The 13,902-nt window shown below is 52.7% G+C and overlaps 1 protein-coding gene across 1 annotated transcript; it reads left to right on the forward strand.

Annotated features, from left to right (window-relative positions):
* The first annotated feature begins 4,444 nt into the window (after positions 1-4,444).
* Positions 4,445-5,540, forward strand: LOC127475028 (olfactory receptor 14J1-like). The gene has a single exon (XM_051796331.1). It carries the CDS (start codon positions 4,572-4,574, stop codon positions 5,538-5,540), a length of 969 nt encoding a protein of 322 aa, XP_051652291.1. The 5' UTR covers positions 4,445-4,571.
* The last annotated feature ends 8,362 nt before the right edge of the window (positions 5,541-13,902 follow it).

Raw genomic sequence — 13,902 nt, forward strand, 5'->3', positions numbered from 1 at the left:
ATCCCCCACCAGTCACAGAATCATGGAATGGTTTGGGTGGGAAGGGACCTTAAAGAGCATCTCAGTCCAACCCCTGCCATGGGCAGGGACACCTTCCACTAGACTCAGAGCTCAGAGCCCCATCCAACCTGGTCGTGAACACTTCCAGGGATGGGGCAGCCAGAACTTCTCTGAGCAACCTGTGCCAGGATCTCACTACCATCACAGTCCAGAAATTCTTCCTAATATCCCATCTAACCCTTCCCTCTCTCAGTGTGAAGCCATTCCCCTTGTCCTTTCACTCCAGGACCTTGTAAATAGTCTCTCTCCATCTTTCTTGTTGGCTCCCTTCAGGCACTGCAAGACCATAATTAGGTCACCCCAAAACCTTCTCTTCTCCAACCTGAACAATGCCAATTCTCTCAGCCTTTCCTCACAGCAGAGCTGCTCCATCCCTCTGATCCCTTTGATGGTCTCCTCTGGACTCGTTCCAACAGGTCCATGTCCTTCCTGTGCTGCAGCCCAGAGCTGGAGGCAGCTCTGCAGGGGTGACAACATTACAGCCCTGTGTGTTCCAGCAAGGACACTGTGGAACCTCTTGGAGTAAAGGGGCCATTGTGACACTGTAGGGCCTTCTGGAGCCAAAGGAACCCTGGGACACTGTGGAACCTCATGGAACCAAGGGTTCATTGTGCCATGAAGGCTCTCTTGGAACTAAGGGAGCCCTGTGACATTTTGGGCCCTCATAGAATCAAGGGGCCATTGTGACACTGAGGAACCTCGGGGACTCATGGAACCAAAGGAACCCTGGAATTACCAGACCACTGTGACACTGCAGGGACTCATGGAATGAAAGGAACCCTGAGACTTTTCAGAACCTCATGGAATCAAGGGGTCACTGTGACACTGCAGAGCGTGAGAGAGACAAAGGGACCCTGGGACACTGTGGACCTAAAGAAATCAAGGGCCCATATTGGCACTGTGGAACCTCATGGAATCAAGGGGCCATTGTCACACTGCAGGGCTCATGGAACCAAAGGATTCCTGGGACACTGTGGAATCTCATGGAACCAAGGGGCCACTGTGTTATGTGTAGCCTCCAAAAACCAAAGGAGTGCTGAGACATTTTGCAAACCCATGGAATCAAGGGTCCATTATCACACTGCAGAGCCTTATGAAGCCAAATGGACCCTGTGACTCTGTGGAACCTCATGGAATCCAGTGGCCATTCCCACACTGTAAAACCTCATGGATACTCTCAGGTTCCCATTATTAAAAGACACCTCTGCCCAAATTCAGCTGCAAAGGAGACCATGTGCCAAAGTCAGCAGTCCAGGTTTGATTTAACAGTAAATAGGAGGGAGAGAGAGAGAAAGAAATAGAAAGAGAGAGAAGAAGGGGGTGGCGGGAAGACAGAGAGAGAGAGACAGAGATGAAGTAAATCTATCACACCATGGAGATCCCTGAGGCTCCCGCCGGTCCTTCTTCACCCTGCTCTGCTCGGTGGAGGGTCCCCAAGTTGTGCTTCTGGGCTATCACTTTTATACAGCCCAAGCCCCGGGTATTCAGGGGGGTAGATGCTGTTCCCACAGCTTGGGCTGGCACATGGACAAGGACTTGCTTCCTTTCCCACAGCTTGCCACGGTGGGAGTTTTGCCTGGTGTGCTTCCAGTCTGCAGGTGGGAATCTTTGTCTGGATGGGTTCCCCAGACCTGCCTTACCAGCCCTGGCTTCCTGTTGGGGCTGTCTGCTCTTTCCCACAGTCTGCACAGTGCAATTCTGTCCTGGGGGCTACTTCTAAAGCTTTACCTCCCTTTTGGCCTTGGAATTAAAGGCCTTCCTGTTTGCCACCAGTGCTTATGTGTTGTGGTGCCTTATGGGATTTTCCTTTGACAGTGTTTTGAGACAGTTCATTGTGCCCTTCAAGGAACCTGACAGCCAGGTGGGGCAGCCGGGGGGATGACGACAGCCTGCAGGGAAAGGGGCAGGGCATGGACACTGTAGGACAGCCTGGGCTGGAGAGGAGACAGGGAGGGGGAGAAGCTGAAAGGCCCTGACAGAGCCACCTTCTGCAGGCCTTTGGCCAGGGCTGCTGTCTGTGCCCCTGATGCCAGGAGGAGGGGAGTGCCCCTTGCAGCCCTGGGGCCTCATGGCCTCCTTGTCCCTGCTCAGCAGCCTGGCAGGTGCCACCCCATGGTCCTGCCCTTGGCATTGCACATCCCACATCCCAGTACCCCAGGAAGAGCCCTGAGGAATGAGGCAGGGACAGGATCTGCCTTCATAGGGGCTCGTGGGCAGGGCTTGGTCCTTTGGATTAAGGAAACAAGTCAATGTTTATTCAGCATCAGAGCCACCTTTCCCTTGCTTGTCCATCCTTGTCATCACTGTCTGCAGTTTTCTGCTCTAACTGGAATCTGGAGACACTTTCACAGTCATGTCCTTCAGTGGGACCCATGAACAGTACAAGAAACTTCAGTATTTCAAACTCATTTTGATATTTCAAACTCATTTTGACTTCCTCAGAAGTTGTTTGAACTTCCTCTCAGGGACTGAGTCTCATGTAAACAACTATAAAACCCCCTGAGGGTCATGAAATGCCTGGGGCTGTTGCTGTGCTGCTGAGCTGGGCCGGGCTCCTGGCACACAGGGAGCTCCTGGCAAGCAAGAAGAGCTTCAAAGAGACAGCTCTGCTGGTGAGCAGCTCCTCTGCACAGCCCAGCAGGGCTGAGGGCACTGCCTGCAGCACCCAGGGAAGAAAAGCAAGGCAGAGAGAGGTTACACACAGCCTGGGCTGGGAGGGAAGTCGAGAGGAAGATCCACTGGAGGAGGAATCTTTCCAGGCTCCCACAGGGTGAGTCAGCATGAAGGGCAATGTGTCTGCAGTTGGTGCAAAGATCTCCTAACACTGGCACATCCCACTCCCTGCTGCACCATCCCAGGCACATCCCAGCAGGGTTCCCTTCTCCCAGGGATGGCTGCAGGGTTGTTAAGCTGGGCTGTACCACCCAGGCTGCCCCAAACTGTCCTGCAGAGCAGGGTCCTGCAGCCCAGGGCTGTGCCAGGGCAGGAGCTCTGCCACTGCCAGGGGCAGCTCTCAGCCGGGCTGGGGAGCTCCCTCAGGGCTGGGCAGAGGCTGGGGGTGGAAACAGCAAAGCCTGGCAGGGCAGGGCAGGTTTCTTCTGCTATTGAGTGAGAGTTTCGTGGGTCAGGGCTGCTCACAGAACCAGAGCACCCCAGGATATTTTCCAGGGGATACTTCGAGGGGAAGGTCCAAGGAGGGATTTCTCTCAAGCTCTCAAGCCACGTGCCTGCTGGTTTGAGTTGCAGAGGGAACTCTGAGGAGCTGCCCAAGGCTGAGAACAACTTGCTGGCACTGTTGGTGTCTGGGAGGTGGCACAGCTGGCTCAGGGTGACGCTGCCCTGAGTGCCCAGTGGGCTCTGCTCTGGCCTCTCCCAGCTGGACCCTCCCTGTGCATTTCCTTGGTTCTCAGCTTGCCCCTGGTCCTGAGGTTGTTCCCTCCTTCTCTCAGTCAGGCTCTTTGGGGAGGGGAGTTCAAGCTACACAGTCCAACACTGATCCTGGGATTCCCCTATGGCAGGTGTGTCCCTGGGAATGAGACATTCCACTTGTCCTCTGCCCTGTGGGGTGTGGACAGTGAAGTCTGTGGGTCTGGGTACGGAGTTCTTTTCCCCTCAATCAGACCCCATCATTAGGACACTTGGCTCTTTTCTGAGGTGTCCTTCCAAGCTGGGAGCTGCCCTGGAGAATGCAAATCATTCTCTCAGCACAGCTGTGTTCTCTGAAAGCCCCAGTGGAGAGGGGCAGAGATGCTGTGCCCATGCCAGGAGATGCTGTTGGATTGGGGAGATGAGCCACGGGTGTCCTTGGCTCCAAGTGGGGTGCTGAGCCATTGAGACAGCCTGAGACATTGAGGAGTCTGGGATGGATCCCTCTCTCAACAGTGTCTGGTGGCTTTTCAGACCAAAATGGGAGTGTCATCAATGTCCATCTCAGGAAGAAGCAAAGCCAACGCAGTTGGGAACAAGAGAGGGGGACAGACCAGCTCCTCTCACTCTGCACTAAGCCCCAGACAATCCTCCTGCCTGGCAGGACCTGCTCTGCTCTCCCTGAGTGCATCAGAAGTGCTGAGGGGTTCTGACATCCAGGAACATTCCTAAGGAGAGATGAAGGAATTGGAAAAAAAAAAAAAATAAAATGAAACAAACCTGTGACACTGCCTTCTGCTGTCCTGGTTTTTCTCAGAAACTGGGAGTGCAGTGGGAGCAGTTCCATCTGACACAGCTGAACACCAGGACGGGCCCCTGTGCCCACCATGCCCATGACCCCACCACTGCAGAGCAGGGCTGACCACTCACACCAAGTGGGCAGAGGGTCTGCTCCTCATGGAAGATGTGGTGAGCCCCAGCCAGGGCTCCAGCCATGGAGGTGAAGGGAGATTTCTAGAAAAGGAAAACCAATGGAGCAGTGAGAGGGGTGTTGGAAAGCGGCTTTGAATTTTCTCAGAATGTTCTGCCCTAACTTGTCACTGTTATTTTCTACTTGAACAGTGCCCCACATCTAGAGGCAGCAAATGTCCAACAGCAGCTCCCTCACCCAGTTCCTCCTCCTGGCATTTGCAGACAGGCGGGAGCTGCAGCTCCTGCACTTCTGGCTCTTCCTGGCCATCTCCCTGGCTGCCCTCCTGGCCAACGGCCTCATCCTCAGCGCCGTAGCCTGTGACCACCACCTGCACACCCCCATGGGCTTCTTCCTGCTCCACCTCTCCCTCACAGACCTGGGCTGCATCTGCACCACTGTCCCCAAAGCCATGCACAATTCCTTTCATAACACCACAACCATCTCCTACATGGGATGTGCTGCACAGCTCTTTTTCTTTGCCTTTTTCATTTCAGCAGAGTTTTATCTCCTCACCATCATGTGCTACGACCGCTACGTTGCCATCTGCAAACCCCTGCACTACGGGACCCTCCTGGGCAGCAGAGCTTGTGCCCACATGGCAGCAGCTGCCTGGGCCACTGGCTTTCTCACTGCTCTGCTGCACACAGTCAATACATTTTCCCTGCCCCTGTGCCAGGGCAATGCCCTGGGCCAGTTCTTCTGTGAAATCCCACACATCCTCAAGCTCTCCTGCTCACACTCTTACATCAGGGAACTTGGGCTTATTGTGGTTAATGCCTGTTTAGCATTTGGTTGTTTCATTTTCATTGTTTTCTCCTATGTGCAGATCTTCAGGGCTGTGCTGAGGATCCCCTCTCAGCAGGGACAGCACAAAGCCTTTTCCACGTGCCTCCCTCACCTGGCCGTGGTCTCCCTGTTTATCAGCACTGCCAGTTTTTCCTATCTGAAGCCCCCCTCCATCTCCTCCCCATCCTTTGATCTGGTGGTGTCAGTTCTGTACTCGGTGGTGCCTCCAGCAGTGAACCCCCTCATCTACAGCCTCAGGAATCAGGAGCTCAAAAATGCCCTGAGGAAACTGATAACTGGGTGTTTTTCAGAAGCAACAAACTCTCCTTCTTCTGCATGTTATGTACCTCATTAAAGGCCAATCCTGTTATAGATTTCTTTAAAGGTTCACCGTATCTTCTCTATTTTTTGCTCCTGGTACGGGTGCTATATTTGTGAGAATTTGTTCACACCAAAAAATCTTTATATCTATAATTATAGATATAAAGATTAGATATATATTTGTATATATATATATATATATATAAACACCATTTTCAATTCAGTGTTGGACTTTCTAGCCTGGCCCACAGGCTACACAAATTGGGAATTGTATTCACTGTCTGCTTAAACCAAATAAAGAAAGAACTCTGCCTTGACTTGTTTGCCTGACATCTTTCCTCTCTGACTTCTCTGCAGCTGCAGGGTCGGTGCCTCTGTGCAGAGCTGGGCCAGAAAAGAGTCCCAGCAGAGCAGCACTGCCAGGGAGCAGCAGCCCTTCTCCTCCATGGCCTCCTCTCCCTTCCCTTCCACACTGTCCTGCAGAGCCCTGTGTTGTTGGAGGCCTCAGTGCTCTGGCAGTCGGTGCCAGTCCTGCTGCAGGACTGTCCAGGGACTGCAGGCAGGGACAGCCACGGGCACTGCTGGCACAGAGCTGACCTCTGCAGCAGCACTGCCATCCTGCAGGGGCATCTCCTCAGGCCAGGGCCTCAAAGCTTCCATCTGCTTTCCACTTTGCTCTCCAGGATGTGCCCAACACAACACCCTGCAGAGGAAAACAGCAGTGACCAGCACAAGGGGGGGAGTGTTCAGGGTGGGGGCACCCAGCAGTGCCCTGGCACAGCCAGCGCCGCTCCCAGCACTGGCCTCTCACCCCAGGCCATTGGGCTTGTTCTTCCCTCCAAGGAGGGACAGCAAATGACCAGCTCAGGGGTCCATGTTTGCACTGCATGGACAAGACATGCCCATGTGTCACGGCTTGGGGCTGGGGGGTGGAAGGCTTAGACAAAGTTGATGGCAGAAGCCGTCTCGTTGAGCTACGAGGGGCAGAAAGGACCCCCTTGCTTTCTAAATTCCTTCTCGGAGAGGAGCCTGGCTGTGGCTGAATCCAATCTTAAGTTCAGAGTTTGATTTCAACTGAGGAATTATAGAGGTGTGATGTAATCACTTTGTCCTGCAGGTTTTAGTGATGGCAAATCAGAAATATTTCAATAAAATGAATTATTTATTATGAAAAATGAACAGACAATTGATCAGACAAGTGACCAGATGAAAGACCTTAAAGAGAATTATTTACTACACAGTATAAAAGGCAAAACCTCCTAGCAGTATAGTGTACACTAGACAGTGCAGTCTATCAAAGTCATTCTATTAAAGCAATTGGATCAAAGCCAGCAAAAAGAAACAATCCTGAAGCAGAGACTGAGGTAACTCACCCCACAGCGACAAGGGGTAGTTCCCTCTCTTTCACTTAACCCCTGGGCAGTGACCATGAAGAGCTGTCCCTGCTTCATGGCAGAAGCTCCACACACTTCAAGGAAGTCTGTGGAAGAATCTGCCCCATGACAGTTGGACGAGGTTTTTATAGTTATCAAGGGTTTGACTGCCAGATGTATTACAAGGCCAGGGAGCAGCTTATCTGTCAAATCCTGCTTCAAAAAGCAGGATGTGTGTTTGAAGTTTCATGAAGCATTTTGGGGTTAGCATAATTCAACATTAAAAACAGCACCTTGGCACCAGCAGTAACTCAACACAGAGAGTGTGCATTGTTTGCATTCTCTGACCATTGTTTAGGTATTATCAAAGCAGAGCATCCTGCCAGAAATGGCCCCTTGATTCCATGAGGTTCCAAAAACTCTCAGGGTTCCTTTGGTTCCATGAGGCCCTGCAGTGTCACAATGGCCCCTTGATTCCAGGATGTTCCAAAACATCCCAGGGTTCCCTTGGCTCCAAGAGGCTCCCCAGTGTCCCAGCGGCCCCTGGATTCCAGCAGGCCCTGCAGTGTCCCAATGGCCACTGGGTTCCAGGAGCCACAGCGGCTGCCGCCGGCGTCTGTGCCCGGAGCCGCCGCTCCCACGGGGCTGCCGCACTCACCGCCGGGGTTGCCGCTCGCGCAGCCGCCGCTCTGCCCCGGCTGCACCGGGACCCGGCACCGCCTCGGGCCTGCGCGGTGGGAGTGCTTCCCTGCCAACAAGGAGAATTTGGGAGAGGGACCTTTCCACACCCAGCTCTTGATGTGTCCACACATCTCTGCCTGGGTGTGGGTGTGAATTGACTGTGGTGTGAATGTTCTTCTCCTTAATCTATAATTCAGTCACTGTTAAAATTGTTGCACATGCTATTGAACCACTTGATAATTTTTCAATTGGTCATTGATTAGGTGCTACTAATCTCGTTTGCCCTCTTATCTTTGGATCAAAACCCTTTGCAACCAGACTCTCTTGAATCCAAAGACTCTGTGTAAATGATTCCTTTTCATTAAAAAATATGTATTTTTTGTGAGGTCCACTTTAAAATCTTCCTCCTTAGCTAAACTATAAAACAATTGTATTTAGTTGTTGATGTCTTGAAGACTTGAAGACAATTAAAGGAAGGGAAATAATTTGTTTTTCAGTGTTTTAATGGGTCCCACAGTGTGTTTGGAGCTCCATCAGCTGTCAGTCCAAGGTGGGCCATGTCAGAACTAGTGAGGTTGGGGGGTGAGGAGCAAGGTTGATCATCCAGGGTCTGTGTGGATCTCCTGAGGAGACACTCAGCATCAAGATCACTTGGAGAACACCTCTATCACCTCTCCTCTGAACTAAAAAATAGCCATCCTTGAATTAAAAAAAAAAACAAAAAAACCCAAACTTTTAAGGCTTGTTTTAAAATTACCTTGAAGACAATTAAAGGAAGACAAAGAAACCACAAGGGATTTCTGCATTTTAATGAGCCCCACGGTGTGTTTGCAGCCCAGCCCATGGTCCTGAGGTACTGAGAGAAGATTGAAGCAGCTGCTGAAGAAGTCAGAAGCCAAAGTGCAAGTGCCTTGAAGCATTGCTGGGCCCCACTGAGGGTAGGCACTGCCAAAGCCTCCCCAGGGACTCCTTGGAGCAGCTCCTTGGAGGCCAGGAGTGCAGGCAGACAAAGGCTCTGGGCAGGCCCCTGCAATGCTGAGCAAAGCCTGCCTTGGTTTTGTGGAGCACAAAGGCCAAGGCCTGAGCCCCAGGCCCTGGCCCAGCAGATCCTGTCCCTCCCGGCTGGCTCAGGGCTGTTTGGGGGGCACTGGGATGGCAGGGGGAGGAACAACAAAGGCCCAAAACTGGGCAACCCCTGCCAGGCTGCTGAGGGAGGGGCGAGGCAGAAACCAAGTGCAGAACCTGCCAGGAAAGTGTCTTGTGGTGGCCTGAGTGGCAGAGGCAGCTGCCAGAGGCAAGGGGACAAAGGCCTGGGTGCCTTTGGGCCTTGCAGCCCTGCCAGAGCCCTTGGCCATCTCTCCTGCAGGCTGTCCTGCCCTGGCCCTGCTGCTGCTCTGGCCTTGCAGGCTGCACACACCCCTCCTGCTTTCCCACCCCCTCCCAGCAGCATTTCTAGACCCTCCCTGATGTCTCTGCACCAGCTCTGGCTGTTGCCATGTGCACTTGGCCTTCTGAACTTGGATCCTGAGCCCCTGTGCCACAGGACATCCCTGCCAGAGCCCAGGCCCTTCTCCTGGGGGTCACTGCAGAGCTGAGCAGATCCAGGTCACCTCCCATTCCTCTGCCAACCCCCTGGGCCTGCTCTGGGCCCTGCAGGTCCTTGTCCTGCTCCCAAGGGCTGTGGGGGTGCTGAATGGTCAGGGCTTGGGGTTTAGAGCTCAGGGTGGGGATTAGGCAGAACTTTGGGAGGTTTGTTGTTCTGATGGCAGTGTCTGGTTCATGATTAGGGGAAGAGCTTTTTAGACTGGGTTAGGATTAAAGCTTGGCTTTTCATACCGGTAATACAGGTTTGGGATTGGGGTGGGCATTAGAGGATGAATAAGAGTCTGGAGTTCTGGTTTTGGGCTTTTTTCTGCCTTGGAATTAGAGCAGGGGATTTCTTTTCAGTGGGAGGACAGCAGTTTTGGGTAGTGTTGGGGCTTGAGGTTACAAAGTGCATAAAGGAATGTTTGCACAGTTAGTGTTTCAGCAGCCTCAGCATTCCCTGAATCTGGTTTTACCTCATCAAAATCTTTCCTCTCTCTTGGCCATACCCCTCTTTCTTTCCCCATTTATCTTATCCCTTTTGTCCCAGTTCCTCCTAACCTCCTCAGAACTTTCATCAGGATGGGCTCTGCTATGTGATGATGCTGTGCGACCTCATGGAATCAAGGAGCCACTGTGAAACTGCAGAACCTCACGGAATTACGGGGCCATTGTGACATTTGGGAAAACCATGGAATCAAGAGGCCACTGGGACACTCCAGGGTCCCATTGAGGCAAAGGAACCCTGGGACAGTGGGCAACCTGATGAAATAAAGGGGCCATTGTGACACTGCAGAAACCCATGGAATCAGGAGGCCATTGTGGCACTGCAGGGGCTCTTAGAAACAAAGAAACCCTGGGCCAGAGTGGAATTTCATGGAATCAAGAGGCCATTGTGACACTGGGGAACCTCATGGAACAAAAGGAATCCAGGGACTTCTTCTCCATACCAGTGTTGGGAAAAGACCTCAGCCTTCAGGAAGTGCCTGGAGGGGAACCCCTTTGCTGCTGGAACTGCTGTTGTGGAGCCCAGCCCTGTCCCAGCAGTGCCCAGGGCCTGTCCCTGCCTGTGCTCACAGGCCTGACCCACAGCAGGACAGTGACTGAGCTGCCAGAGCACTCAGGCCTTGGGCACGGACAGGAAAGGAGAGGGTGGGAGTGCAAAGAGAGCAGCTCTGAACAGACCCAGTGCTGGGGCTCCCTGGCAGTGCTGGGACTCTTTTCCCCTCCACATCTGCAAACATAGAAATGCCCTCCAGCTTCAGGGGAGGTCTTGGAGGAAGAATTTGGAAAAAAGAATTCGTGTCTTTTCTTCCACTCAGAGATTGTGATTCCTCATGTACAAACTAACACAGGGAGGATGTTTGACAAATACCTTGCTGCACAAACTTTTATTTTGTTTAAATGCACACAAAGCATGATTTCTGATTTCTATATTTTGTGGGTGAAAAAAAAAAGAGGTAGAGAGTGAATTATATATGGGATGAAGAATAAAATTTCAGTGTTAATGACAGGAATAGAGGGAAAAGACAGGGAAGCCCTCCACCCCAAACACTATCAAAAGCTTTAGAAGGCAGGCTGGGCTCCAAATGTGTTACACAATAAATGTTCTGCAGAAGAAAAGAGGCAGTTTATTGCTTCTTAAAAAAACATCCTGTCATCATTTTCCTTATGGCATCCTTGAGCTCCTGGTTCCTCAGGCTATAGATGAAAGGGTTCAGTGCTGGAGGCACCACCATGTACAGAACTGACACCACCAGATCTGGAGATGGGGAGGAGATGGAGGGGGGCTTGAGGTTTGAAAATGCTGTAGCGCTGACAAACAGGGAGACCACAGCCAGGTGAGGGAGGCACATGGAAAAGGCTTTGTGCTGTCCCTGCTGAGAGGGGATCCTCAGCACAGCCCTGAAGATCTGCACATAGGAGAAAACAATGAAAACAAAACAGCCAAGTCCTAAAGAGATAGTAAAAAACATAAGTCCAATTTCCCTGAGGTAGCCTGAGTGTGAGCAGGAGAGCTTGAGGACGTGTGGGATTTCACAGAAGAACTGGCCCAGGGCATTGCCCTGGCACAGGGGCAGGGAAAATATATTGGCTGTGTGCAGCAGAGCAGTGAGAAACCCAGTGACCCAGGCAGCTGCTGCCATGTGGGCACAAGCTCTGCTGCCCAGGAGGGTCCCGTAGTGCAGGGGTTTGCAGATGGCAACGTAGCGGTCGTAGCACATGATGATGAGGAGGGAAAACTCTGCTGAAATGAAAAAAGCAAGGAAAAAGAGCTGTGCAGCACATCCTGTGTAGGTGATGGTTGTGGTGTCCCAGAGGGAATTGTGCATGGCTTTGGGGACAGTGGTGCAGATGCAGCCCAGGTCTGTGAGGGAGAGGTTGAGCAGGAAGAAGCCCATGGGGGTGTGCAGGTGGTGGTCCCAGGCTACGGCGCTGAGGATGAGGCCGTTGGCCAGGAGGGCAGCCAGGGAGATGGCCAGGAAGAGCCAGAAGTGCAGGAGCTGCAGCTCCCGCCTGTCTGCAAATGCCAGGAGGAGGAACTGGGGCATGGAGCTGCTGTTGGCCATTTGCTGCTTCCCAGCACAGGGACACTGTTCAGAAACAGGAAAGGACAGGGAGAAGTTAAGACAGACTCCTCTAAGCAAAGCCACTTTATTTCTCATAGAAATCCCCTGAACTGAGACGCTTTTCCTTTCCCTTGTTTGTGCTGGTTGAGGGTGCTGTGAGGAACAGGAGCTCTGCTCATGTGCTGCCAAGTGCTCAGTTTTCCCCTTCTCCAGTGGGGACATGGACCTGCTCTGCCACAGCATCAAACACTCCCAAGGGATGTCAGGCATCATCCACCTTTAAGGGAAAAGTTCAGTCTCCACTTTCAAGACGTGGAAGGGCTTAGCATGTCCCTTAAATAATGTTGTCTGTGTTTATTATTTTTTATGGTTGCATCTGGTACCTGTTCTTGTCAGGAGTACAAATCCTCATTTTTATGATGCCAAATGTAACAAGACTTTAAACAGGGGAGGACAAACAGCTCAGCTCTCTGTAGCTCAGTGCAGAGCCAGGGGAGCTGCACTGTCCCTCCATCTGTTCCCATCTGCCCTGTGCTTTCCCTCGTGCTGCCTGAACATAGCTTCACATGCAAATTAATTTTTAATAAACACAAATACCTACAGTCTGATGAGTGCAGGGCAGCACTGTTTAACAGGGCAGCTTTGTAAAATTTTCTCTGTTCCAGCCCAGCAATGCAGTGTTGCCCAGGGCAATCTCTGACTGTGCAGGCTCTGATGGCAACATCAGAGCAACCCTGAGGAGGCTGGAAAAGTGACCCAGAGCTACATGTAAGGCAGAGATGTGGTGATTTCTGATGCTGCCTGGTCTTATCTCCTCTAAGAGAAATAGAGTTGGAGTTTCAGTGCCTCCTCCTGAACTGTGAGATTAATTTTTAGGACCAATTTCCTGCCCAGAAAACACATATTTGAAGATGGAAAGAACAGGATCCTTCACTTTCAGGTATCCCATGACTGGCTGTGCTTTCTTAAAACTCCTTTGAGAAATGTTCTGTAATGACCTGGAGCTCTGAGCAGCCCTCACAACCTGCAACCTACTCTAAACAGGTGAAGAGCCCTTCCCTGCCCTCCCAGGGGTTGCTCCTTGCCCACAGCCCTTCTGCCCCAGCCCTGGCAGCAGCTCCCCGGGCCAGCTGAGAGCTGCCCCTGGCAGGCAGCAGAGTCCCTGCCCAGCACAGCACCCTGGGCTGCAGGACCCTGCTCTGCCCCACAGCCCTGAGCACCCCTGCCTGCACCCCCGGCTTCACAGCTCTTCCAAAGTGCCCCCAAACAGCCCCTGCTCACCCATCCCATCAGCTGGGGCTGGGCCAGCTTTAGGAGATGCCTCCAGGAGCTGCCCCTGCACTGCCCTGCAGCCACAGACTCACCCTGTGCAGCCCTGCCAAGATTCCTCCTGCAGGGAGCTCTCAGCCATCCTGCCAGTGCTGAGCCCCTTGAAGCTCTGTCTGTGCCCTGCTGGTGTCCCTGAGCTGGCCTGGCAGTGCCCTCAGCCCTGCTGGGCTGTGCAGAGGAGCTGCTCACCAGCAGAGCTGTCTCTTTGAAGCTCTTCTTGCTTGCCAGGAGCTCCCTGTGTGCCAGGAGCCCGGCCCAGCTCAGCAGCACAGCAACAGCCCCAGGCATTTCATGACCCTCAGGGGACTTTGATGTTGTTTACATGAGACTCAGTCCCTGAGAGGAAGTTCAAACAACTTCTCAAGAAGTCAAAGTGAGATTGAAACACTAAAGTTTCTTGTAATGCTAATGAGTCTCATTGAGGGACACAACTGAGAATGTGTCCCCAGGTTCCAGTTAGAGCAGAAAAGTGCAGACAGTGATGACAAGGATGGACAAGCAAGGGAAAGGTGGCTCTGATGCTGAGCAAACCTGGATGTGTTTCCTTAATCCATAGAACCAAGCCCTGACCCCCAGCCCCTGGGAAGGCAGATCCTGTCCCTGCCTCATTCCTCAGGGCTCTTCCTGGGGCACTGGGATGTGGGATGTGCAATGCCAAGGGCAGGACCATGGGGTGGCACCTGCCAGGCTGCTGAGCAGGGACAAGGAGGCCATGAGGCCCCAGGGCTGCAAGGGCCACTCCCCTCCTCCTGGCATCAGGGGCACAGACAGCAGCCCTGGCCAAAGGCCTGCAGAAGGTGGCTGTGTCAGGGCCTTTCAGCTTCTCCCCATCCCTGTCTCCTCTCCAGCCCAGGCTGTC

Source organism: Manacus candei, unplaced genomic scaffold, assembly GCF_025592945.1.
Source record: "Manacus candei isolate 608988 ecotype Guabito, Panama unplaced genomic scaffold, ASM2559294v1 h1tg000045l, whole genome shotgun sequence".
NCBI classification, from domain to species: Eukaryota; Metazoa; Chordata; class Aves; order Passeriformes; family Pipridae; genus Manacus; species Manacus candei.

Bases quoted from the DNA above. Each gene is read 5' to 3' on its own strand.
- LOC127475028 (XM_051796331.1), top strand. From the start codon at position 4,572: ATGTCCAACAGCAGCTCCCTCACCCAGTTCCTCCTCCTGGCATTTGCA.